The sequence below is a fragment of the Erpetoichthys calabaricus genome, chromosome 7 (genome assembly GCF_900747795.2).
Source record: "Erpetoichthys calabaricus chromosome 7, fErpCal1.3, whole genome shotgun sequence".
NCBI classification, from domain to species: domain Eukaryota; kingdom Metazoa; phylum Chordata; class Cladistia; order Polypteriformes; family Polypteridae; genus Erpetoichthys; species Erpetoichthys calabaricus.
In genome coordinates, this window is record NC_041400.2 from 193,629,067 (window position 1) to 193,654,719 (window position 25,653).

Below are 25,653 nucleotides of genomic sequence, written 5' to 3' on the forward strand. Positions count from 1 at the left end.
GATCACTCCAAGAGCAAGGCGTGTAATAGTCGGCGAGGTCACAAAGGACCCCAGGGTAACTTCTAAGCCACTGAAGGCCTCTCTCACATTGGCTAATGTTCATGTTCAGGAGTCCACCATCAGGAGAACACTGAACAACAATGGTGTGCATGGCAGGGCTGCAAGGAGAAAGCCACTGCTCTCCAAAAAAAACATTGCTGCTCGTCTGCAGTTTGCTAAAGATCACGTGGACAAACCAGAAGGCCATTGGAAGAATGTTTTGTGGACAGATGAGGCCAAAATAGAACTTTTTGGTTTAAATGAAAAGCGTTATGTTTGGAGAAAGGAAAACACTGCATTCCAGCATAAGAACCTTCTCCCATCTGTGAAACATGGTAGTGGTAGTAGTATCATGGCTTGGGCCTGTTTTGCTGCATCTGGGCCAGGACGGCTTTCCTTCATTGATGGAACAATGAATTCTGAATTATATCAGAGAATTCTAAAGGAAAATGTCAGGACATCTGTCCATTGTGATGGACGACCAGCTACAGACTCCGGTCGCCACCCCCAGGCCGCTAGGAGGAGCCCTCCGCACAGCATGATGGTGCCCCGAGTTCCAGCCGGGCCTCATGGACTTTGTAGTTTATACACACAGCCCTGCTGGATACCTTGGGGGCCACCGGGAGTCACTGTAGGGGGGCTAGTGGGCTCTTGTGTGCCCTATAACCCGGGAGTGCGTCATCATCACGTGACCGGAAGGAACAACGTGCTCCCGGGGTGAAGAAAAGGACTGTTTACCCTGACCCGGAAGGAAATGGACTTGTGGGTTTGGCCAGGAACCACTTCCGGGTTAGGGGATATAAAAGGACTGTTGGAAAGCCCAGACACTGAGCTGAGCTGGGAGGTAGGAGGGCTTAGTGTCTGGGCGAGGAGGATTTGGTTTGTTATAGAGAGAATAGTGGTTATATGAGTGTGGTGTGGAGAGTGCTTTGTGCACGATATATTTGTAAAATAAATAATATTTATATATTCACCTGGTGTTCAGAGTGGTACCTGAGGGTTCAAGAGGTGGACAAAGCCTCTATCTGTTACACCATGAACTGAATCTCAAGAGAAGGTGGGTCATGCAGCAAGACAACGATCCTAAGCACACAAGTCGTTCTACCAAAGAATGGTTAAAGAAGAATAAAGTTAATGTTTTGGAATGGCCAAGTCAAAGTCCTGAGAGCAGTTAATGTGAGGAAACCCACCAACATCCCAGAGTCGAAGCTGTTCTGTACGGAGGAATGGGTCGGTGTGCAGGACTGATCAACAGTTACTGGAAACGTTTAGTTGCAGTTATTACTGCAAAGGGGGGGTCACACCAGATACTGAAAGCAAAGGTTCTCATACTTTTGCCACTCATAAATAAATAATATTCAACCATTTTCCTTAATAAATAAATGACCAAGTATAATATTTTTTGTCTCATTTGTTTAACTGGTTTCTCTTTATCTACTTTTAGGACTTGAGTGAAAATCTGATGATGTTTTAGGTCATATTTATGCAGAAATATAGAAAATTCTAAAGGGTTCACAAACTTTCAAGCACAACTGTACATTGCAATATGTGCTTGTTATCCCTTAAAAGTGACATGTAGATAAAGCAAGTACAGTGGTGTGAAAAACTATTTGCCCCCTTCCTGATTTCTTATTCTTTTGCATGTTTGTCACACAAAATGTTTCTGATCATCAAACACATTTAACCATTAGTCAAATATAACACAAGTAAACACAAAATGCAGTTTGTAAATGGTGGTTTTTATTATTTAGGGAGAAAAAAAATCCAAACCTACATGGCCCTGTGTGAAAAAGTAATTGCCCCTGAACCTAATAACTGGTTGGGCCACCCTTAGCAGCAATAACTGCAATCAAGCGTTTGCGATAACTTGCAATGAGTCTTTTACAGCGCTCTGGAGGAATTTTGGCCCACTCATCTTTGCAAAATTGTTGTAATTCAGCTTTATTTGAGGGCTTTCTAGCATGAACCGCCTTTTTAAGGTCATGCCATAGCATCTCAATTGGATTCAGGTCAGGACTTTGACTAGGCCACTCCAAAGTCTTCATTTTGTTTTTTCTTCAGCCATTCAGAGGTGGATTTGCTGGTGTGTTTTGGGTCATTGTCCTGTTGCAGCACCCAAGATCGCTTCAGCTTGAGTTGACGAACAGATGGCCGGACATTCTCCTTCAGGATTTTTTGGTAGACAGTAGAATTCATGGTTCCATCTATCACAGCAAGCCTTCCAGGTCCTGAAGCAGCAAAACAACCCCAGACCATCACACCACCACCACCATATTTTACTGTTGGTATGATGTTCTTTTTCTGAAATGCTGTGTTCCTTTTATGCCAGATGTAACGGGACATTTGCCTTCCAAAAAGTTCAACTTTTGACTCATCAGTCCACAAGGTATTTTCCCAAAAGTCTTGGCAATCATTGAGATGTTTCTTAGCAAAATTGAGACGAGCCCTAATGTTCTTTTTGCTTAACAGTGGTTTGCGTCTTGGAAATCTGCCATGCAGGCCGTTTTTGCCCAGTCTCTTTCTTATGGTGGAGTCGTGAACACTGACCTTAATTGAGGCAAGTGAGGCCTGCAGTTCTTTAGACGTTGTCCTGGGGTCTTTTGTGATCTCTCGAATGAGTCGTCTCTGTGCTCTTGGGGTAACTTTGGTCGGCCGGCCACTCCTGGGAAGGTTCACCACTGTTCCATGTTTTTGCCATTTGTGGATAATGGCTCTCACTGTGGTTCACTGAAGTCCCAAAGCTTTAGAAATGGCTTTATAACCTTTACCAGACTGATAGATCTCAATTACTTCTGTTCTCATTTGTTCCTGAATTTCTTTGGATCTTGGCATGATGTCTAGCTTTTGAGGTGCTTTTGGTCTACTTCTCTGTGTCAGGCAGCTCCTATTTAAGTGATTTCTTGATTGAAACAGGTGTGGCAGTAATCAGGCCTGGGGGTGGCTACGGAAATTGAACTCAGGTGTGATACACCACAGTTAGGTTATTTTTTAACAAGGGGGCAATTACTTTTTCACACAGGGCCATGTAGGTTTGGATTTTTTTTCTCCCTAAATAATAAACACCATCATTTAAAAACTGCATTTTGTGTTTACTTGTGTTATATTTGACTAATGGTTAAATGTGTTTGATGATCAGAAACATTTTGTGTGACAAACATGCAAAAGAATAAGAAATCAGGAAGGGGGCAAATAGTTTTTCACACCACTGTATGTCAAGATTGGCAGAGAATTGAAATAGTGGCTGGGCAAAATTCCCATGCAATGAAAATGTGAAATATTAATGGCTCTCCCAAACTGTACAAATTAAAAGGTGACTGTGAGCTGATAAGTACAGAGCCTGCCATAGTGTTTGGGACAGAAGCACATTTTTTTTTTCTTTGATTTACCCTCTCTGTTCCGCAGTTTAAAATTATAAATCAGACACTTCAGACATGATTAAAGTGCAAATTTAAAGGTATTTGCATATGTTTTGGTTACACAATGTAGAAATAACAGCATTTTCTCTACATGTTTCCCCCATTTCAGGGCACAGCAGTCATTTTTAGCACTTTGTCGCATATTCCTTGACTTCTTGAAGTCTGCGATTCACAGACATCACCAGGTGCTGAGGGTCTTTTCTGTTGATGCTCTGCCAGGCCTCTAATGCCACCATCTTCAGCTCCTGCTTGTTTCGGTGGCTTGTCCCCTAAAGTTTTCTCTACGACATATGGAAGGCATTTTCCATTGGATTTAAATTGGGGGACTTATATAAGGTATATAAGTTTGCCATAGAGAAATAACACAACCTTTAAGTACAGAAAGCAACCCAAGTTTCACAAGAAAAAGCTAAATTTGTAGAAGAAAGAGTTTTCCTTTTATTTTGGGTGTGTAACAACTTGTCTCTCTTTATTTTTGTGTGTGAACTGTTTTGCTACACCTTCTTAAAATTAACTTTATTGTACTGACAAAATTTCTTTGGTAAGCGTTTGACTCGTGCTCATCCCGCCTTATCAACTCAGTAGCTGCTAGGCTATCCATTCCCAGACATTCCCGCATTCCCAGGAATGAAACAGCTGTAATTCCCAGAAAAACAGAAATATTATCGCATATATAGCGTGTAAAAGTGTAAAAATTGATCAAGAAATAACAGAGTTGTAGTTGAAAATAATTAAGTGGCACGTTTTTTTGGCCCACGGTGTAGTGTGTTGCTCATGAATTCAGTCAACAACAGACCAGCAGCAGTCAGTCTCCCGGCTCCCATTAAGACTGAGCACAGTGGACTGGGAGGTGTCTGCACTCTGCAGCTCATAAATGCCGGGACGGGGCAGAGTTCATTGACGTCTGTGCTGTTGACAGCTTTGAACAGGAACTTGAAATTGCAATGCGTCAGACAGTCTGTTGCATCAGCATTATCTGGGCCAAGAAACTTGCCATCACAGAATGAGGACCAGAAACTGGATGCATCAGTAAAAGCTGAAATGGCGGTGTTTCAGAGCAACGGCAAGCGCGGGCGTTGTTTAGAACAAGTGTATCAGTGTCTGATGACTGTGCCGCCTATTTCAGTGGAGGCAGAGTGTGCTTTCTCAGCGGCTGGCGTACTCTGCATGAAGGTGTGTTCTTGCCTGGACGACCGCACGCTGGACACGTTGTGCTTTCTACACTCTTATTATCGCAACTAACTAGATACATGTACTTATATGACAGCATGGACTGCTTGTAGTTAAGGTTAGTCTTTTATTGGTGTCAACATATTGCAGTAGTTTTATTAAAAATAAGTATTGGTTGTTCTAAAACCGTTCACATGTGAGATGCCCGTGCACTGTGTCATCCCCGGGAATTCCTGGGAATGGATTCCCTAATAGCTGCCTGATTTCAAGACCCTGGAAAACATGCAGCTACACCAAGTACTTGCTTTTCAGCCTCATAATGGCTTTTTTGACTTTTATTGGCACAGCTCCTGTCCTCGTGTTGAACAAACAGAGGTGCCTTATGAAACACCTGTGACGCCAAACCGTGTGTTGCCTTGAAATGGGGGGTCTGTGTGGGGAAAAATGTTGTCATTTCTACTTTGCATGACCGAAACATATGAAGATACGTTTTAACCTTTGCACTGTAATCATTTCTGAAGTGTTTGATTTATAATTTTAAACTGTGCAGCAGAGGTGGAAATCACTGTCCTGCTCTACTGACAGACTGAGGAGATTGTTCCTTCCCCAAACTATGCGACTCTTCAATTCCACCCGGGGGGGTAAACGTTAACATAGTTACAGACAAAGTTATTGTCTGTTTTTACCTGCATTATTATCAATCTTTAGTTTAATATTGTTTTTTGTATCAGTATGCTGCTGCTGGAGAATGTGAATTTCCCCTTAGATGGATACTTTATTAATCCCATCTATCTATCTATCTATCTATCTATCTATCTATCTATCTATCTATCTATCTATCTATCTATCTATCTATCTATCTATCTATTATATAGTGCCTTTCACTCTATCTATCTATCTGTCTATCTTTTATATAGTGCCTTTCACTCTATCTATCTATCTGTCTATCTATTATATAGTGCCTTTCATTCTATCTATCTATCTATCTATCTATTATATAGTGCCTTTCTAAGTATCTATCTATCATATAGTGTCTTTCATATCTATCTATCTATCTTTTATATAGTGCCTTTCACTCTACCTAGCTATTATATAGTGCCTTTCACTCTATCTATCTATCTATTATATAGTGCCTTTCACTCTATCTATCTATCTATTATATAGTGCCTTTCACTCTATCTATCTATCTGTCTATCTATCATATAGTGTCTTTCATATCTATCTATCTTTTATATAGTGCCTTTCACTCTATCTATCTATCTATCTATCTATTATATAGTGCCTTTCTAAGTATCTATCTATCTATCATATAGTGTCTTTCATATCTATCTATCTATCTTTTATATAGTGCCTTTCACTCTATCTAGCTATTATATAGTGCCTTTCACTCTATCTATCTATCTATTATATAGTGCCTTTCACTCTATCTATCTATCTGTCTATTATATAGTGCCTTTCACTCTATCTATCTATCTGTCTATCTATTATATAGTGCCTTTCACTCTATCTATCTATTATATAGTGCCTTTCAGTCTATCTATCTATCTATCTATCATATAGTGTCTTTCATATCTATCTATCTATCTATCTATCTATCTATTATATAGTGCCTTTCTATCTATCTATCTATTATATAGTGCCTTTCTAAGTATCTATCTATCTATCATATAGTGTCTTTCATATCTATCTATCTATCTTTTATATAGTGCCTTTCACTCTACCTAGCTATTATATAGTGCCTTTCACTCTATCTATCTATCTGTCTATCTATTATATAGTGCCTTTCTATCTATCTATCTATCTATCATAGTGTCTTTCATATCTATCTATCTTTTATATAGTGCCTTTCACTCTATCTAGCTATTATATAGTGCCTTTCACTCTATCTATCTATCTATTATATAGTGCCTTTCACTCTATCTATCTATCTGTCTATTATATAGTGCCTTTCACTCTATCTATCTATCTATCTGTCTATCTATTATATAGTGCCTTTCACTCTATCTATCTATTATATAGTGCCTTTCAGTCTATCTATCTATCTATCTATCATATAGTGTCTTTCATATCTATCTATCTATCTATCTATTATATAGTGCCTTTCTATCTATCTATCTATCTATCTATCTATCTATCTATTTATCTATCTTTTATATAGTGCCTTTCACTCTATCTATCTATTATATAGTGTCTTTCATATCTATCTATCTATCTATCTATCTATCTATCTATCTATCTATTATATAGTGCCTTTCACTCTATCTATCTATCTGTCTATCTATTATATAGTGCCTTTCACTCTATCTATCTATCTATCTATTATATAGTGCCTTTTACTCTATCTATCTATCTATTATATAGTGCCTTTCACTCTATCTATCTATCAAGGAGAAGTTGGTCTTTACATTATGGTGGGCATTGAATACACTGATTTTGAGCTTTTTGTTTTTTTATAATTCTTCCACAATTCTTTATTCTTCTTCTTACTACATTTTGTATATGCCAATCTCTTAATCTTCATTTGCCGTTGGCACTGTTGATTGAAAAAGTAGCTCACGGGTGAGCAATGAGTAGTAAACTGTTCTTCTTCAGAATATGCTCGAGTCAGAATGCAACTGGCATTTGTCAGCACGAATGGAATAAATATCGGTAGTTGAAACCACAGCGTCCTGGTTTATTTGTTTCAGTGTTTTCATTTTTTCCTTTTGCTGCAAGTGAGAAATTGCATACATCAACAGATTTATTTATTTATTTATTTTCCATTCACAGCCCACAGCAGCCAATCAGCATTCCTGGAATCACAGAAAACAATGTTTGTCAAGTATAAGGAACGTCTAGTGGTGGTCCGAGAGCTTAAGGAAAAGGAAAGGCTTAATCTTCTAGGTACAGATTTTTATTTTTATTTTTTTAAAGAAATTGGCTTATTTAAATGTGTGTGCTACACTTGTGACTACTAAATGTATAACTTTAAACGTTTTAATGCAATGTTCGTACATCAACAACTCCTACCACTTCAGGTGGAATGGCCAGTGACAAGTCCACCTCTGACCTTCACTGTGGACTTTCCATAACTGAAGACCAAGTAAGAAGACATCTGAGGAAGTTACGCATAGGAAATACAGGTGCTGGTCATAAAATTAGAATATCATGACAAAGTTGATTTATTTCAGTAATTCCATTCAAAAAGTGAAACTTGTATGTTAGATTCATTCATTACACACAGACTGATGTATTTCAAATGTTTATTTCTTTTAATTTTGATGATTATAACTGACAACTAATGAAAGTCCCAAATTCAGTATCTCGGAAAATTAGAATATTGTGAAAAGGTTCAATATTGAAGACACCTGGTGCCACACTCTAATCAGCTAATTAACTCAAAAGCCCTTAAATGGTCTCTTAGTCGAGTTCTGTAGGATACACAATCATGGGGAAGACTGCTGACTTGACAGTTGTCCAAAAGACGACCATTGACACCTCGCACAAGGAGGGCAAGACACAAAAGGTCATTGCTAAAGAGGCTGGCTGTTCACAGAGCTCTGTGTCCAAGCACATTAATAGAGAGGCGAAGGGAAGGACAAGATGTGGTAGAAAAAAGTGGACAAGCAATAGGGATAACCGCACCCTGGAGAGGATTGTGAAACAAAACCCATTCAAAAATGTGGGGGAGATTCACAAAGAGTGGACTGCAGCTGGAGTCAGTGCTTCAAGAACCACCGCACACAGACGTATGCAAGACATGGGTTTCAGCTGTCGCATTCCTTGTGTCAAGCCACTCTTGAACAAGAGACAGCGTCAGAAGTGTCTCGCCTTTGGACTGCTGCTGAGTGGTCCAAAGTTATGTTCTCTGATGAAAGTAAATTTTGCATTTCCTTTGGAAATCAAGGTCCCAGAGTCTGGAGGAAGAGAGGAGAGGCACAGAATCCACGTTGCGTGAGGTCCAGTGTAAAGTTTCCACAGTCAGTGATGGTTTGGGGTGCCATGTCATCTGCTGTTGTTGGTCCATTGTGTTTTCTGAGGTCCAAGGTCAACGCAGCCGTCTACCAGGAAGTTTTAGAGCACTTGATGCTTCCTGTTGCTGACGAACTTTATGGAGATGCAGATTTCATTTTCCAACAGGACCTGGCACCTGCACACAGTGCCAAAGCTACCAGTACCTGGTTTAAGGACCATGGTATCCCTGTTCTTGATTGGCCAGCAAACTCGCCTGACCTTAACCTCATAGAAAATCTATGGGGTATTGTGAAGAGGAAGATGCAATACGCCAGACCCAACAATTCAGAAGAGCTGAAGGCCACTATCAGAGCAACATGGGCTCTCATAACACCTGAGCAGTGCCACAGACTGATCGACTCCATGCCACGCCGCATTGCTGCAGTAATCCAGGCCAAAGGAGCCCCAACTAAATATTGAGTGCTGTACATGCTCATACTTTTCATGTTCATACCTTTCAGTTGGCCAACATTTCTAAAAATCCTTTTTTTGCATTGGTCTTAATTGATATTCTAATTTTCCGAGATACTGAATTTGGGACTTTCATTAGTTGTCAGTTATAATCATCAACATTAAAAGAAATAAACATTTGAAATTCATCAGTCTGTGTGTAATGAATGAATCTAATATACAAGTTTCACTTTTTGAATGGAATTACTGAAATAAATCAACTTTGTCATGATATTCTAATTTTATGACCAGCACCTGTAAGTGGTCAAAATTTTGCAAGTAAGGGTGATTATTTCCTTGATATATTTTTCACACAATACGATTCTGTCTGGGGACACCAAATTGAGGCTTAGGTTCCATCGTTTTCCGTTCATAATAGAATTTTTTTTTTTTTTTTTTTTTTTTTACTAAGAGTAGAAGATTTTTTTATGTGTGTGACGGGCTCCTCATCCAACAAAAAGAGGAGCTTGCTACAACATGTGACATAAGCTTGACATCAGTTTGAAAAAATGTGCTAAATCCTAATGTTTGAATCCCATTTTGTTCTTTGAAAACTCCCAGTTCCACACATTTCTTTTTATTTTAAGTAACTAGGGGGCTCACAACCTTCTCTGTTGCCTTTGCTTTACAGATGATGAAATGCCAGACTGCCCAGATTCTGACTTGTTCTCGGAGGCCAGCAGTATGATGACCACCAGTAATATGGGTTCAAAATATTCACAGAGCAATTCCAGAATATCCGCGTAAGTCTGTTACCTTAAATTAAATGACATATACTTATGTGAGATTATATACACATACTCAGATATGCATTGGTTATTTTTTTTAATAACCAGTCAAATTCTCATCAAAATGGTTACCCTGAGTCTTAGCATGTAATGTGAAGTGCCCTAGGTGGTCTTGATAGTAATTTTATTCTACATTAGTGTGTCTGTAGTACTTTCACAAATAAGAAACAAAGAATTCTAAATTGGAGCAGGACGTACAAACAGAGAGCTCAGAGACATGCAACAAAGAAAACGTGAATTCTACAGTCAGTTCACACGTGTGTTTCAGTGTCATTTTAGGCTGGTGCTGTATCATTTTAATATTTGTTACTAGGGGCCTCTGCCCCCCTGCTCGCTTTGCTCGCCTGGTTTACCGGATTTACAATTTAAAGAGATTGTTATTTTCATGGGAATTGTTACATATGCATTATTTTCACTTTTACTTTAAAACTTCAGTAAAAACAATATTTGGAATTGGGCGGCACGGTGGCGCAGTGGTAGCGCTGCTGCCTCGCAGTTAGGAGACCTGGGTTCAGTTCCCGGGTCCTCCCTGCGTGGAGTTTGCATGTTCTCCCCATGTCTGCATGGGTTTCCTCCGGGCGCTCCGGTTTCCTCCCACAGTCCAAAGACATGCAGGTTAGGTGGATTGGCGATTCTAAATTGGCCCTAGTGTGTGCTTGATGTGTGGGTGTGTTTGTGTGTGTCCTGCGGTGGGTTGGCACCCTGCCCGGGATTGGTTCCTGCCTTCTGCCCTGTGTTGGCTGGGATTGGCTCCAGCAGACCCCCCGTGACCCTGTGTTCGGATTCGGCGGGTTGGATAATGGATGGATATTTGGAATTAACTTTTCGTCAAGATCACATTGAATTTTGATTCCGTGTTTGGACTTGCATCGTGACAACACAACGTATAACTGCCTGTGAGTGAATATCGTTTCTTTCTCTCTAATAAATAAAACGACATTTTCGATTGTTTGTCCATGCTCTTTCTTCTTCGCTTAGTCGTTGACGCGTCATCAAGAACGCATACATTTATTGTTCTGATAACATTTATAAGAGCTGAGAGTGCAGGAAGTGTGCCTGACTAAAGCATTCACACGACTGAGAGGTGAGATGACCGCAGTCTTGTTTAAAAATGGTTGTAAGTATGGCGTGACTTGAAAGAATCTCATGGTAAAAGTCTCCGTCTCACGGGACTTCATACTGCGCCAACATTTTTTGGAATCTTCTAATTCTTGCTGGCAACACGAATTAGTCGATCTACAAGTCTGCAACTTAAACTTTCAATCCAAACAATATATTCAATCTCTTTTTGCTCTTCCGTTATTTCACCGAGTAATAATCAGTTTGTTTGCGGTAATGCGATCTTTACTATCCTTTTTTTGAGACATTTGAATTTTCATGCTTCCATTATCTCTAACCTGCTCTGCATGTGTACCGCGCCAAGGTTTTTGTAATTTTTTAATTCTCGCACAATACGACTCTTCATTGGGAAGAAACACTACTTTATTTTTTCCCTGATGGCAACACGAATTAGACAATCTACAAGTCTCCGACTTAAAGTTTAAATCCGAACAATATATTCGATCTCTTTTCACTGTTCTGTTATTTCACTGAGTAATAATTTCCGTTTGTTTGCGCTAATGCGATCTTTACCATCCTTTTTTTTTTTTGAGACTTTCGAATTTTCATACTTCCATTATCTCTAACCTGCTCTGCATGTGTTTCGCACCTCGTCTCGCGGGACGTGTAACTGTCTTTCCAAGAAAATCACATCTCGTTTCCTTCCAAGATGTTTTTTATAATAGAGAGATATAATAACAAAACAGAGACAGTAAGGAGTTGTTAGGCACCCGTAAGAAAACCCTAATAATTAGAATTCTAAAATTAAGAAAAGATGAGTAATTTTCGTTAAACAGAGCGTCTTTTCAGACAGGAATCTGGTTTGGACTGAACAAGATGGCAGTTCTTCCAGTTATGACGGTTTCTGGCAGTAAGAGGCGGGTCCAGGCGGATGGACACCAAATGTGATGACAGTGATGGAAAAGCCGTCAATCGTTTTAAGACCGTGAAAATGCATCAGTTTTAGATGGGAGTGGGGTTAGGATTTCAAAAGATGGCGTTTCTTACGGCTATGAGTGATTCCAGCAGAAAGAGGCAGGTCCAGGTGTCTGGACTAACCAGAAGTAGCGTCCGCGGTGGAGTAGCCGTCAATCTTCTGGGGCCTCATCTATAACGCCGTGCGTAGAACTCACACTATAACATGGCGTAAGCACAAAAGCGGGAATGTGCGTACGCACAGAAAAATCCAGATGCAGGAATCTGTGCGTACGCATACTTTCACGTTCTTCCACTACATAAATCCCAATCAGCGTGAAAAGTAACGCACGTGCACGCGCCTTCTGTCCCACCCCAACTCCTCCCAGAATTACGCCTCTTTGAATATGCAAATCAATATAAATAGCCTTCTGGGAAAAGCACGGGGGAAAATATAAAAATTTCAGCGAATACCAAGTGGAGGCAAAGGAAAAACGTACTATTTGTTGGTTTAAACAGTGGGATAATCAACAAAAGGAAGTTGATCGAGTGACAGAGTGTCGGAGAAACTTGAAAGGTCAAGTTCACAAAGTTGCACAGTGCCCGAAATAAAAAAGAAGTCACATATCAAAGTCTCCGTGAAAAGGCAAGTCGTAGCCCACCGTCTGAGTGTCATATGATAGCTTATTAGGGTACAGACAAAAAAATAGGCACACAGTGGGGGAAAAAAAGCACGAAATGTCAACTTTAATCTCGAAATTTCCACTTTAATCACGTAGTTTATTTTGTCATTAAAGTAGAACATCATAAACTTCATCTTAAAATCGTTTAATTTACTAGTTTCTCAAATCCCATTGTAACTAAAGTAGCACATTAAATGCTTTGTTCTGTATTTGATCTTCTGTGTGCTCTACATGTGTGTGAATCACTACCTGCTTCTTAAACAGGCTTTCTCTTTCTCCGACAGGACACAGAATCCATTACATTCGTGATATTACAGCTCTCTGAATAATTAAAATACTGAGATGTATACGTGATATCTTTTTCATGATGATAGGAGTTAAAGCATGTTATTAAACATGGGAACACGGTGGCGCAGTGATTGTTCATATCTCACGCAAGAGGCTTGCTGCGCCATGCGCGACCTTCGATGAAATAATTTATTACAGAAGTACTGTCTCTTTCAAACGTACTAACCTCCAATTCCTGTCCTTACTTTTCTTTCTCCAAATACCCAATTGCCATACAATCAGCTCTGTAATAGACGTGAAGCCATTTGTAAGCTTAGAACGCCGATTCTTCAAAACTTTTAAGGAACATTGAAATATCTTTATAGTACATGTTTAATTATTCTATCCGTCTATCCTTCCAGTGTCGCGTCAGCGCAAGAATACAACGCAATGCAGGAACAATCCCTGAACTAGCTAGCGCTGTGGCACCGTGTCCTCACATGTTTAATTATTAACAATACAGATTATTTAAATGAAGTTAAAGTGTTATCTGTATTATATAATCAATATATTTTGCTGCATTTCATCTTAAAAATGAATACCGTCATTATATGTAAATACGTGCTTTATAAAGTGGCGCAGGTTGTGCAATATTATAACTGTAGTGCAAGTTTACAGTGAGGTGATTGTACTTGTAAGTACAGACAGTTCTACAAGGAGCACTTGATGGACTGATTGAGTGCGTTTAGAGTTCTTGGGATGAAACTTTTTCTAAACCGCGAAGTCCGTACTGGGAAGTCTCTAAAGTGTTTTGCCGTGGCTGAGTCAGCGTCTGCTTCATGCTGTATATCGATAATTCTCTTTCCGATCAGCTGCTGCTGTGATTCCCCACTCAGATTCAGTGATATAAATACTCCGAGTGGTGCAGTGAGAGTAATATGGAAAAAGATGATCTGCTGTGACAACCCTTAACGGGAGCAGCTGAAAGAAGATGCAGTGAGAGTTACAACGCTAAAGCAGTTATGGTATTTGGAATACTATGGCTATTCCCTGGACCATTATATTGCTGCAGGTTAATTACAATCAGATGCATTACACTAATAAACAATATGCAGTTAATTTCAGTGTATTTATAAAGCCGCGTCAGGAATGTGGAGCTAAGAAAGAAAGGGTGACCACACAGGAACAGTAGCACTGCTTTGACGCTGGGTGCCGCCAGTCTGCAAAACCGAGTGGAGAAATTGCATACGCCAAGGTATGAGGTACCATGGATTTGTGCATGGCTTTATGCCAAGTTTAGGTTTTATACATCGCGATTTGAGCGTGGAAACGGGAGTACGCAACATTTCTGTGCGTACGCACCGTTTATACATGAGGCCCCTGGTCTGCAGACGGAGGAAAAGAAAAGGCGTTATCAAAGAGTGGCAACCACTGGAGTGGCAGAGAATTACCATCACCAAAGACCTTAAACTGTCCCCTGTGCACTTGTGTGTGACATTTGATGTCACTTAATGCACTTTTCTTAGTATTCACACTATATATTATATTAAAACAAATTAGTCTGGACTTGGCATGGAGTGTTTAGTCAGGTGACAAGGCCAGACTGTAACTGAAGGAGTAACTGTTGGGAAATCGCCGCTCGAGCAGATTCATCCAGAAATCTTCTCACCTTCATGTGAGGTGTATCTTGTTGTGCAGGAATAAACAGCGATGGGTGCCGAGTACTTTTGTCAGTTTCAGGTTATTTCAGAGACAATTTGTAGAGGGGTACCAACACATCTGTCCACGGCTGTATTGCCTTTGTTTTTGTTCATGGCTACTCCAGCGTATCTGCGCCTAAAGACTGTTAAACTGGGACACCCAAAATACAGGCAAAAAGAGTATGGCACGGTATAAAAACGCCATTTGAGCCAGTCAAATATATTACAGTTAAAGCGTAAATATGTTGTGTAAGAAAGGCGCTATATAACATTAACATTGGACTGCCAACACTGATGCTCTGTGCAAGAGAGGACAGAGCCGACTATACTGCCTTAGAAGGCTGGCGTCCTTCAACATATGCAATAAGATGCTGCAGATGTTCTATCAGACGGTTGTGGTGAGCGCCCTCTTCTACGCGGTGGTGTGCTGGGGAGGCAGCATTAAGAAGAAGGACGCCTCACACCTGGACAAACTGGAGAGGAAGGCAGGCTCTATTGTAGGCACGGAGCTGGACAGTTTGACATCCGTGGCAGAGCGACGGGCGCTGAGCAGACTCCTGTCAATCATGGAGAATCCACTACATCCACTAAACAGGATCATCTCCAGACAGAGGAGCAGCTTCAGCGACAGACTGCTGTCACCGTCCTGCTCCACTGACAGACTGAGGAGATCATTCCTCCAACACACTATGTGACTCTTCAATTCCACCCGGGGGGGTAAACGTTAACATTATAAAAAGTTATTGTCTGTTATACCTGCATTGTTATTACTCTTTAATTTAATATTGTTATTATCAGTATGCTGTTGCTGGAGTATGTGAATTTCCCCTTGGGATTAATAAAGTATCTATCTATCTATCTATCTATCTATCCCAACCCGGCACAGACTTATTTTCCTTCAGCTGGAGGGCACGTCTTCCCCATAATCCCTCCAGCCACAACACAGTCCCAAGCCCCCCAAGCACTGAGTCACCACACTCCTCTCTCTTTCACCGCCACTCCTCTACAGCTTTGTCCTCCTCCACCTGACTCTGGCCCCCCGAGTGGTGGTCGCTGGCTCCTTTTATTGGGTACCCAGAAGTGCTCCAGGTGTTTGATAGCCGACATCCGGCTGCACTTCCAGGTGTGGCAAAACCAGTGCCCAAAAAAGGAGCCAGCCGCTCCTGCTGCAGCACCCCCTGGTGGCACCTGTGGAACCCAATAGAGCTGCACAGAACTCCAACCCTCATGAAGCCCTGGGGGAGTCCAAGGCACCGCTGCAACCCAGGGTGGCTGCCTCCAGCGTCCAGGGGGTGACACTGGGCTTCCCACCCTTGTCCCCCTGGCAGATGTGGTGAAGGGGCGTCCAAAGACCATTGTCACAGGAGGCTGGGGGACAGACCCAGCCGGGATGCCTGGAAGGACCGGGAGGTGGCTTATACGTCCCTTGGGCCACAAGGGGGCAGCCGCCCTGGATCTTGAGGGGACCATGGGAAAGGAGCAAGGAGGCTCGAGTCCATTGGGGCCCGTGGCCACCGCCAGGGGGCACCCCCTAGCCTCATGGAGCCTGGGAAACATTCACTTCCGCCACACCTGGGAAGATGGAGGAAGATCCTTCTAGGGACACCTGGAGTGCTTCCGGGTGCAAGGGCAGCACATCCGCCACACCAGGTGGAAATAAAAGGGGCCGCCTTCCTACAATCGAAGAGCTAGAGTCAGGAGTGGGAGCAGGACGAAGCTCCCGTGGAGAGAAGAAAGGCGGCCACGGACTGAGAGAGAGAGGCCCGTATTAGGGGTGATTGGTGCTGGGAGCACTGTGTTTATTGAACAATAAACGTGTGCTTTTATAAAGATGTGGTCTCTGTCTGGTGGTGTCCGGGCGTATCTCACACCATCAAATTTATCTTTGTATATTTTCATGCAGGAGATCCTCTAAAAACCGTCGGAAGGCCGAACGTAAGAAATACAGCCTGAAGGAAGGAAGCCCCCTAGAAGACCTCGCCCTGCTTCAGGCATTGGGAGAGATCATTCAGGCAATCGGAAAGCTATCAGGTAAACTATCTGGACTTCCTTTGGAGGTCCTATTCAACTTAAATTTAAGATTTATAATTTGTTATTCATTTAGTCATTTACTGGCTCTGCTACCTGTCTAAGACTGCTTGAAGTCTAGGTGATTAACGTAGACCTCTGTGTTAACATTTACAGTGCACCGTGCAATGCACATGCCTCTATTATATGCCATTTGTAAAGGCAGTGTTAATGTTTGTGATGTGCCATCTGTTGGAATGACACATGCAGGGCATTTTCTTTACTACAAATGTTTGTGACGTTTCATCTTATGGAATGACTCGGATACAAATACATTTTTCTGTTTTATAAAGTTGGATAATGAAATGCTAAGGTTGTCTGTCATGTGATTACTCGTGAACTAGTGAGGCTAGAACCTTGATCTTGGTCTTAATCAAAGATTTATCAGCTGATACAGTGTGGAAATTTCAAAAAGTTTAGGTTGTAGTTAAACTCGGCAGAGCTGTCTGTGGTTGTGTGTTTAATGTGGCAGTATGAGCACACAACCAAGTGACATGGTGAAAAGACAAAGAACAGCAGCGACATCTGCTGAACATCAAGCAAATCGCAGAGCTTGTTTATGTAATGAATAACACCATAATAAGAAGAAAGAGAAAAGGGAAGTGACATCCGCTGACTGTGAAGTAAATCATAAAGGATGATTAAGTTGTGCAGCACATGAAAGAGTAAACCACATTGATAAGCAAAAAGAAATTTTGAATATGAAGCAGTTGAGCAGCAGACAAATGCAAAGGCACTCAAGTCCAAGTCCAGAAGGCAAGGGCACCCTAGTTACAGAAATGTGTGGCAACAAAGATCGTCAAATGTAGCATTTTGTAGTAACTATATTTCAAAATATAAGAAGTATTAACAGCTCAGTTGACTAGCAGTTTAACGCAATGGCTCCTACTGTATGCAAGACAAAGTCCAGGATTCTTAATGCAAGAACCTGAGTGGGCTGTCAGAGCTGGCTGATGTTCTCTCCTCCATCTTCAACCTTTCCCTCATTCAGAGCATCGTTCCATCCTGCTTTAAGACTACGATCATCGTCCCCCTTGCTAAAAAAAAAAAAAAAAAAAGCCCACCTACCTACCTGAATGACTACAGGCCGGTAACACTCACTCCAATCATCATGAAGTGTTTTGAGAGAGTGGTGCTGGCCCACATTCAGAGCAGCATACCGCACACCGTGGACCCCCTGCAGTATGCCTACCGGCCCAACAGGTCCATCTCTGATGCCATCGCAGCCACACTACCTCTGCTCCTTAGGGACAAGCTGACAGAGATGGGAGTTGATTCATACCTGGTGGCATGGATCATGGACTATCTTACAGACAGACCTCAGAATGTGCGTCTCGGGAACTGCAGGACTGACATTGTGGTCAGCAGCACAGGAGCGCCGCAGGGGACTGTACTTTCTCTGGTCCTGTTCAGCCATCAGACTTCCAATACAACTCGGAGTCCTGCCACGTGCAAAAGTTCACTGACGACACTGCTATTGTGGGCTGCATCAGGAGTGGGCAGGAGGAGTATAGGAACCTAATCAAGGACTTTGTTAAATGGTGCGACTCAAACCACCTACACCTGAACACCAACAAAACCAAGGAGCTGGTGGTGGATTTTAGGAGGACCAGACCCCTCATGGACCCCTGTGATCATCAGAGGTGACTGTGTGCAGAGGGTGCAGACCTATAAATACCTGGGAGTGCAGCTGGATGATAAATTGGACTGGACTGCCAATACTGATGCTCTGTGTAAGAAAGGACAGAGCCGACTATACTACCTTAGAAGGCTGGCGTCCTTCAACATCTGCAATAAGATGCTGCAGATGTTCTATCAGACGGTTGTGGCGAGCGCCCTCTTCTACGCAGTGGTGTGCTGGGGAGGCAGCATTAAGAGGAAAGACGCCTCACGCCTGGACAAACTGGTGAGGAAGGCAAGGCTCTATTGTTGGCATGGAGCTGGACAGTTTGACATCTGTGGCAGAGCGAAGGGCGCTGAGCAGACTCCTGTCAATTATGGAGAATCCACTGAACAGGATCATCTCCAGACAGAGGAGCAGCTTCAGCGACAGACTGCTGTCACCGTACTGCTCCACTGACAGACTGAGGAGAACGTTCCTCCATCACACTATGCAACTCTTCAATTCCACCCAGGGGGGTAAACGTTAACATTTAACATTATACATAGTTATTGTCTGTTTTTACCTGCATTGTTATCACTCTTTAATTTAATATTATTTATTGTATCAGTATGCTGCTGCTGGAGAATGTGAATTTCCCATTGGGATTAATAAAGTATCTATCTATCTATCTATCTATCTATCTATCTATCTATCTATCTATCTATCTATCTATCTATCTATCTATCTATCTATCTATCTATCTATCTATCTATCTATCTATCTGTATTTCCATTAAGTAATATATGTAAAGTAAAATGGACGTTTAATCATGTAAGTACATAATGTTGAACATAACTTGAGTTGCTGCAGGTGTATGTATGAGATATATTTGAGTGTAAAGGTGTAGATGACGTACATAGGAACTACAGAAGTCATGAAATGGTATTGGACGTATGCGATCCCGTAAGTACTTTTGCTTCAATAACATTGTCTGTCATGGTGTTGACGACTAACCGTGTACCGTTGAATAAACCTTGTTTAGTATTAAGGTTTCTTAATAGCATGACTATTGTTCCGACCTTAAGGGTAAGATTGTGTTGTGGCAATCCGGCAGGGTTAATAGTGTTTAAATATTCCAAGGGGAAATTAAGATGCTCATTTTCGTCTTCAGAATCAACATTGTCAGTACTTAGAAAGAGGCGGCTTTCTTCAGGAAGCAATGAAATCAGTTGGTTTTATATGTGATCAACGTCAATATTTTTTGGACATATAGCCTGTTGCGTTAGTTGAGGTCTTTCGTTTTGGAGCCGTGACTCCTTTGGGTCTGCTGTTTGAGAAACCCGTTGTAGGCGCCTGCGTTCATTGTTTTTATCCATGCGGGCTCGTTTTTGTATCTCCGTTAGTCGTGTTCTTTCTTTTGGGAGCCGTGACTCCTTCGCTTGCGGTATTTCAGATGCGCGTTGTAGGCGCCTGCGTTCATTGTTTTTATCCATGCGGGGTCGTTTTTGTATTTCGGTTAGTCGAGCGCTTTCGTTTTGAAGCCGTGACAGCTCTGCTTCCGCTGTTTCAGACGCGCGTTGTAGGCGCCTACGTTCATTGATTTTATAAATGCGGGCTTGTTTTTGTATCTCCGTCAGTCAAGCTCTTTCGTTTTGGAGCTGAGAGTGTTTTGCCTCCGCTGTTTCAGACGCGCGTTGTAGGATTCTGTACGTTTAGTACGGAGCGATCGTTTATTGTTATTATCCATCTGGTCTCGTATCTGTGTTTTCTGTGGTTGTACTGTTAATATTGTATTACTGTAACGTGATTCACATATGCTGTGTAGTCCAGATGTTTATTAGACAACGGGATTTCCTAATGGCCATATATAACCAAAACAATAGTTCAGCCCTACCTATGAAACGTAATCCCCCGGGATTTGGTGTAAAGCGTTCAGCAGTTTGTACAATCCCAAGCAGCACAGTATTCCTAACTTCACTCCGCAGCAGTGCCACTCACAATATGGCGGTGACGCCTGCGCCCTCTGAACTATCTCGGTTTTGACTATCCTGTGTAGTGTGGACTTTTGCGGAATCCGTACTCTCTCCGGTTTGACTCTGGGGCGGGGAGCCGAATCCTGTTGTGTTTGTTTGTTCTGTGGCCGTGTCGTTAGCTATGGGCTTGTTGTTTTATTTGTTATTTCCGTTAGTTGAGCTGTTTTGTTTTTGGGCCGTACCCTCCTTGCTTGCGGTGAATCAGAGGCGCGTTGTAGGCGCCTGCGCACTATGTCTCCTGCGTCCATGGCCGTGTCCTGCGTCTGTGCCTTCCGGTGCCTGTATCCGGTAACTTTCGGTTAGTAATATGGATTACATTGTGCATTCTATGGTATAATTAACTATTTTTGTGCTTAAAAATCTTAAAAAATATATATATTTACATACAGTTCGTACGGTCTGGAACGGATTATTTGTATTTACATACAATCCTATGGGGGAAATTGCTTCGGTTCACGACCAACTCGGTTTACGACCAGAGTTTTGGAACGACTTACGGTCATGACCCGAGGCTCCACTGTTTTTAGTGGGTTTTTACCTCTGCATGTGGTCATTTCATATGTTGTCCTTTTTTTCTTTTTTTTTTTAAGCATATTCTGGATTCTTTTTAATATTTTTAAATGGATGCCAAACCTGCAGATAAGGCAGACTATATTTAGTAAACATTAGAAGTATCAACTGCTGTTATTCTGTAACTTGCTTTTTATTTGAGTACTGAGAGTCTGTGTGTTTCATTAGTATTAAAACAATATAATCACTAAGTCTGCGTTATTTTACTAATATTTTTAACAGGTGAAGTTTCAGGTCTTTTGAAAATGTTGGTGTTTTTTGGCTGTGACTGCCAGGCCCGCGAATTTCAGAAAGATTTGGATGAAACACTCAAACTAATGGAAAAGTCGATTCCTGAAATTTGGTCTGTGAGTGCTCAGCACAGTCCCAACACGCTGGTAAGCCCACAAAAATAACAGATATGTTGGTGTTATTTTATTATTAATAAGCTTTTTTATTTTTACTGTAGCTGATCACAGCTATTTTTAATGACTTCAGATTGTTTACATGATCACTGAGTAAGAAAAATAAAATTTTGGGATCTTACATTATACAGGTGCTGGTCATAAAATTAGAATATCATGACAAAGTTGATTTATTTCAGTAATTCCATTCAAAAAGTGAAACTTGTGTATTAGATTTCATTCATGACACACAGACTGATGTATTTCAAATGTTTATTTCTTTTAATGTTGATGATTATAACTGACAACTAATGAAAGTCCCAAATTCATTATCTCGGAAAATTAGAATATCAATTAAGACCAATGCAAAAAAAGGAAATGTTGGCCAACTGAAAGGTATGAACATGAGAAGTATGAGCATGTACAGCACTCAATATTTAGTTGGGGCTCCTTTGGCCTGGATTACTGCAGCAATGCGGCGTGGCATGGAGTCGATCAGTCTGTGGCACTGCTCAGGTGTTATGAGAGCCCATGTTGCTCTGATAGTGGCCTTCAGCTCTTCTGAATTGTTGGGTCTGGCGTATTGCATCTTCCTCTTCACAATACCCCACAGATTTTCTATGGGGTTAAGGTCAGGCGAGTTTGCTGGCCAATCAAGAACAGGGATACCATGGTCCTTAAACCAGGTACTGGTAGCTTTGGCACTGTGTGCAGGTGCCAGGTCCTGTTGGAAAATGAAATCTGCATCTCCATAAAGTTCATCAGCAGCAGGAAGCATGAAGTGCTCTAAAACTTCCTGGTAGACGGCTGCATTGACCTTGGACCCCAGAAAACACAATGGACCAACACCAGCAGATGACATGGCACCCCAAACCATCACTGACTGTGGAAACTTTACACTGGACCTCACGCAACGTGGATTCTGTGCCTCTCCTCTCTTCCTCCAGACTCTGGGACCTTGATTTCCAAAGGAAATGCAAAATTTACTTTCATCAGAGAACATAACTTTGGACCACCCAGCAGCAGTCCAAAGGCGAGACGCTTCTGACACGGTCTCTTGTTCAAGAGTGGCTTGACACAAGGAATGCGACAGCTGAAACCCATGTCTTGCATACGTCTGTGTGTGGTGGTTCTTGAAGCACTGACTCCAGCTGCAGTCCACTCTTTGTGAATCTCCCCCACATTTTTGAATGGGTTTTGTTTCCCAATCCTCTCCAGGGTGCGGTTATCCCTATTGCTTGTCCACTTTTTTCTACCACATCTTGTCCTTCCCTTCGCCTCTCTATTAATGTGCTTGGACACAGAGCTCTGTGAACAGCCAGCCTCTTTAGCAATGACCTTTTGTGTCTTGCCCTCCTTGTGCCAGGTGTCAATGGTTGTCTTTTGGACAACTGTCAAGGCAGCAGTCTTCCCCATGATTGTGTAGCCTACAGAACTCGACTGAGAGACCATTTAAAGGCTTTTGAGTTAATTAGCTGATTAGAGTGTGGCACCAGGGGTCTTCAATATTGAACCTTTTCACAATATTCTAATTTTCCGAGATACTGAATTTGGGACTTTCATTAGTTGTCAGTTATAATCATCAACATTAAAAGAAATAAACATTTGAAATACATCAGTCTGTGTGTAATGAATGAATCTAATATACAAGTTTCACTTTTTGAATGGAATTACTGAAATAAATCAACTTTGTCATGATATTCTAATTTTATGACCAGCATCTGTATTCTAGAATGGGTTTAAATACTCCTGTTGTGGACATAAATGCAGGTAACCTCAAGCTGGCAGAACTGAAATGCCAAGAAACCTAGAGACAGCAGAGATAATAAAAGGAGTGACTGGCAGACGTTCTGTTAGCACTTTTGAGTTGCCTTTATAAATGCATGCTTTAAAATGAAATGTGGAATATCACTTGTATCTCAAAGAGTGCAGTGTCGGTATTTCATGGCATTGCACGTTCATTTTGTGCCCTTTTTGTTTATTCTAGTTCTATGAATTTAAATTCTTGACGTCAGTCCTGGGGGACCCCCTGTGGCTGCAAGTTTTTGTTCCAAGCAGCTTCTGCTTTTAATTGGACTCCTGGACTCCTGGGCTTATTTCCTGGGAACAATACAGAAATTAGAAAACTAGGTTTGGTAAAAAAATCTATATATATATTGACTGCAGTGGGTTGGCACCCTGCCCGGGATTGGTTCCTGCCTTGTGCCCTGTGTTGGCTGGGATTGGCTCCAGCAGACCCCCCATGACCCTGTAGTTAGGATATAGCAGGTTGGAAAATGGATGGATGGATATATATATTGAAATGTACTAAGCAGTTATATGGGAATAATGTATTTTTCTTTCTTTTTAACAATACTTTCATCTTGATGTTCATTCTATTATTCAAGCTGTGCTAATTGTTTCATTAATCCATTGTTTTCTAATGAGGGGTCTGACGCTAAAGCACTTGCGGCCTTTGATTATTTCATGTTGATCGCCTGGGTGTCTGCTCTGCTCGTTTTTAATTGTCATTAATAAGATACAACGAAGGGGAAAAACTGTGCAGAGAAAGAGCAAAATAGAATAAAAGCAACAAATGTGCGCTAAGCATTTAAATCAATAGCAAAAGCAGAAATATTTCTAAATGTCTTATAAATGTAAAAATCACGCTGCTGTGCTTTCTTAATGTAGAATAAGAGAAGAGAAATAAATGGCAGTTAATTCATCGAGATCAGTGCTAGCAGTTGTCACAGATTAGGAATGGGGTTGAAGCAAAAACCTGAAGCCACAGGACTGACTTTGAGAACCCCTGGCTTAGTACATTTTAATATGTCCATCCATCCATTATCCAACCCGCTATATCCTAACTACAGGGTCACGGGGGGTCTGCTGGAGCCAATCCCAGCCAACACAGGGCACAAGGCAGCAAACAAACCCTGGGCAGGGCGCCAGCCCACTGCAGGACACACACACACACACACCAAGCACACACTAGGGACAATTTGGAATTGCCAATGCACCTGATCTGCATGTCTTTGGACTGTAACGGCCGACCCCTTTACCCAGCCGGCAGCTACACCTCCAAGACCTGTGGCCTGGATAATTTACTGAGACTGAATCTAACTATCAAGCCGTACTTCTAACCAGTTAAACTTTTCCCCACAATCGACGGTGTAAATATAAGTACACAAAAGCAGGATGTAAAATTAAACTGTTTAAATGTATTAAACAACAAGACATGCAAAAAATAGAAAACTGATATAAATATAAATAACCCTCCACCCCAGCAACAACAAGACACCACCAAATATAAATACAACAAAAACCGTCCCTTGCCCCTGTAACATATAAACACACAACACGAATAACAAAAATTGAATGAGATACGGAAATGAATGTGAACTTGAGTCCGGTTATAAAAAACTGTCCTGAATGCGGTTGACTGAATTAGCGAAAAATGAGTCGTTTGATTTTCCCCGGACAAAATGGAGCAGCCTCACCGTGAATCCTCGGTGCGTGGTGGATGATTAATTCCGACCCCGGGGTCTCTCGTGATGAGGTTCTTGAAGCAAGTCCGGCAGACAGAAAAACAAACTGGATGGAAATGCGCGATGTGGAATATAACAGGTACAGATGGCTTGTGGTCGTGAATGTGAAAAATCTCCTTCTCTCCTCTCCCTTCACCTTCTCCTCCTGCTGGCTTAAATAGTCCTGTGACGGCAGTAACTGATTAATCGTGAACAGGTGTTTTCCAGGTTTGCGGCTGTGGTCTCCTTCCATCATCGGGGACGGCATTAACTGATACACATACAAACAGCAAACGGGACAATGAAACGAGACGCACTCAGAACTGACATTTAACAACACTGACTATGTGGCCCCGCTACAGGACTGTGGGAGGAAACCCACGCAGACACGGGGAGAACATGCAAACTCCACACAGGGAGGACCCGGAAAACGAACCCAGGTCTCCTAACTGTGAGGCAGCAGCGCTACCACTGTGCCACCCCATTCTGATAGATATTGTGGGGAACAGCCCGGACACAGTCAGACAGACATCGTTTTGTCACCCAACACACGTTTATTTACACTATTTACAAAGTTATTGTGCCACACAACCCACCGACTCCCCCAAAGTCCAGGCCAATACCACAACGCCTTTCCTTCAGAACGCCTCCTCCTCTCTCCTTCCAGACCTCGTCCTCTTCCACCCGACTCCAGCCTTGAATGAAGGGAGGCGGCCCCTTTTATCCCTACCCGGATGTGCTCCAGGTGTGCACCGGCAATCTTCCACCCAACACGCCCCAGTGTGGCGGAAGTGCCGGCTGTCTCCCTGGAAGCACTCCGGGTGTTCCCTCTCTTCTTCCCCCCCCAGCACTTCCTGGTGTGGCAGAAGTGCGGGGGTCCAGGGTCCATCAGGCACGGGGACGCCCCCTGGCGGTGACCATGGGCCCCTACAGGGTTGAGCTTCTAAGCCCTGTACCCGTGGCCCCCAAAAC

General features: G+C 42.0%; 1 protein-coding gene across 1 annotated transcript in view; it reads left to right on the top strand.

Annotated features, from left to right (window-relative positions):
• Positions 1-25,653, top strand: part of elp1 (elongator acetyltransferase complex subunit 1) — a 181,734-nt gene that overhangs the window by 149,583 nt on the left and 6,498 nt on the right. Inside the window, exons 32-35 of the mRNA XM_051929899.1 lie at positions 7,395-7,508; positions 9,700-9,811; positions 16,423-16,550; positions 21,015-21,169. Of these exons, the coding sequence (XP_051785859.1) occupies positions 7,395-7,508; positions 9,700-9,811; positions 16,423-16,550; positions 21,015-21,169 (509 nt within the window). The remainder of the gene's footprint in view (positions 1-7,394; positions 7,509-9,699; positions 9,812-16,422; positions 16,551-21,014; positions 21,170-25,653) is intronic.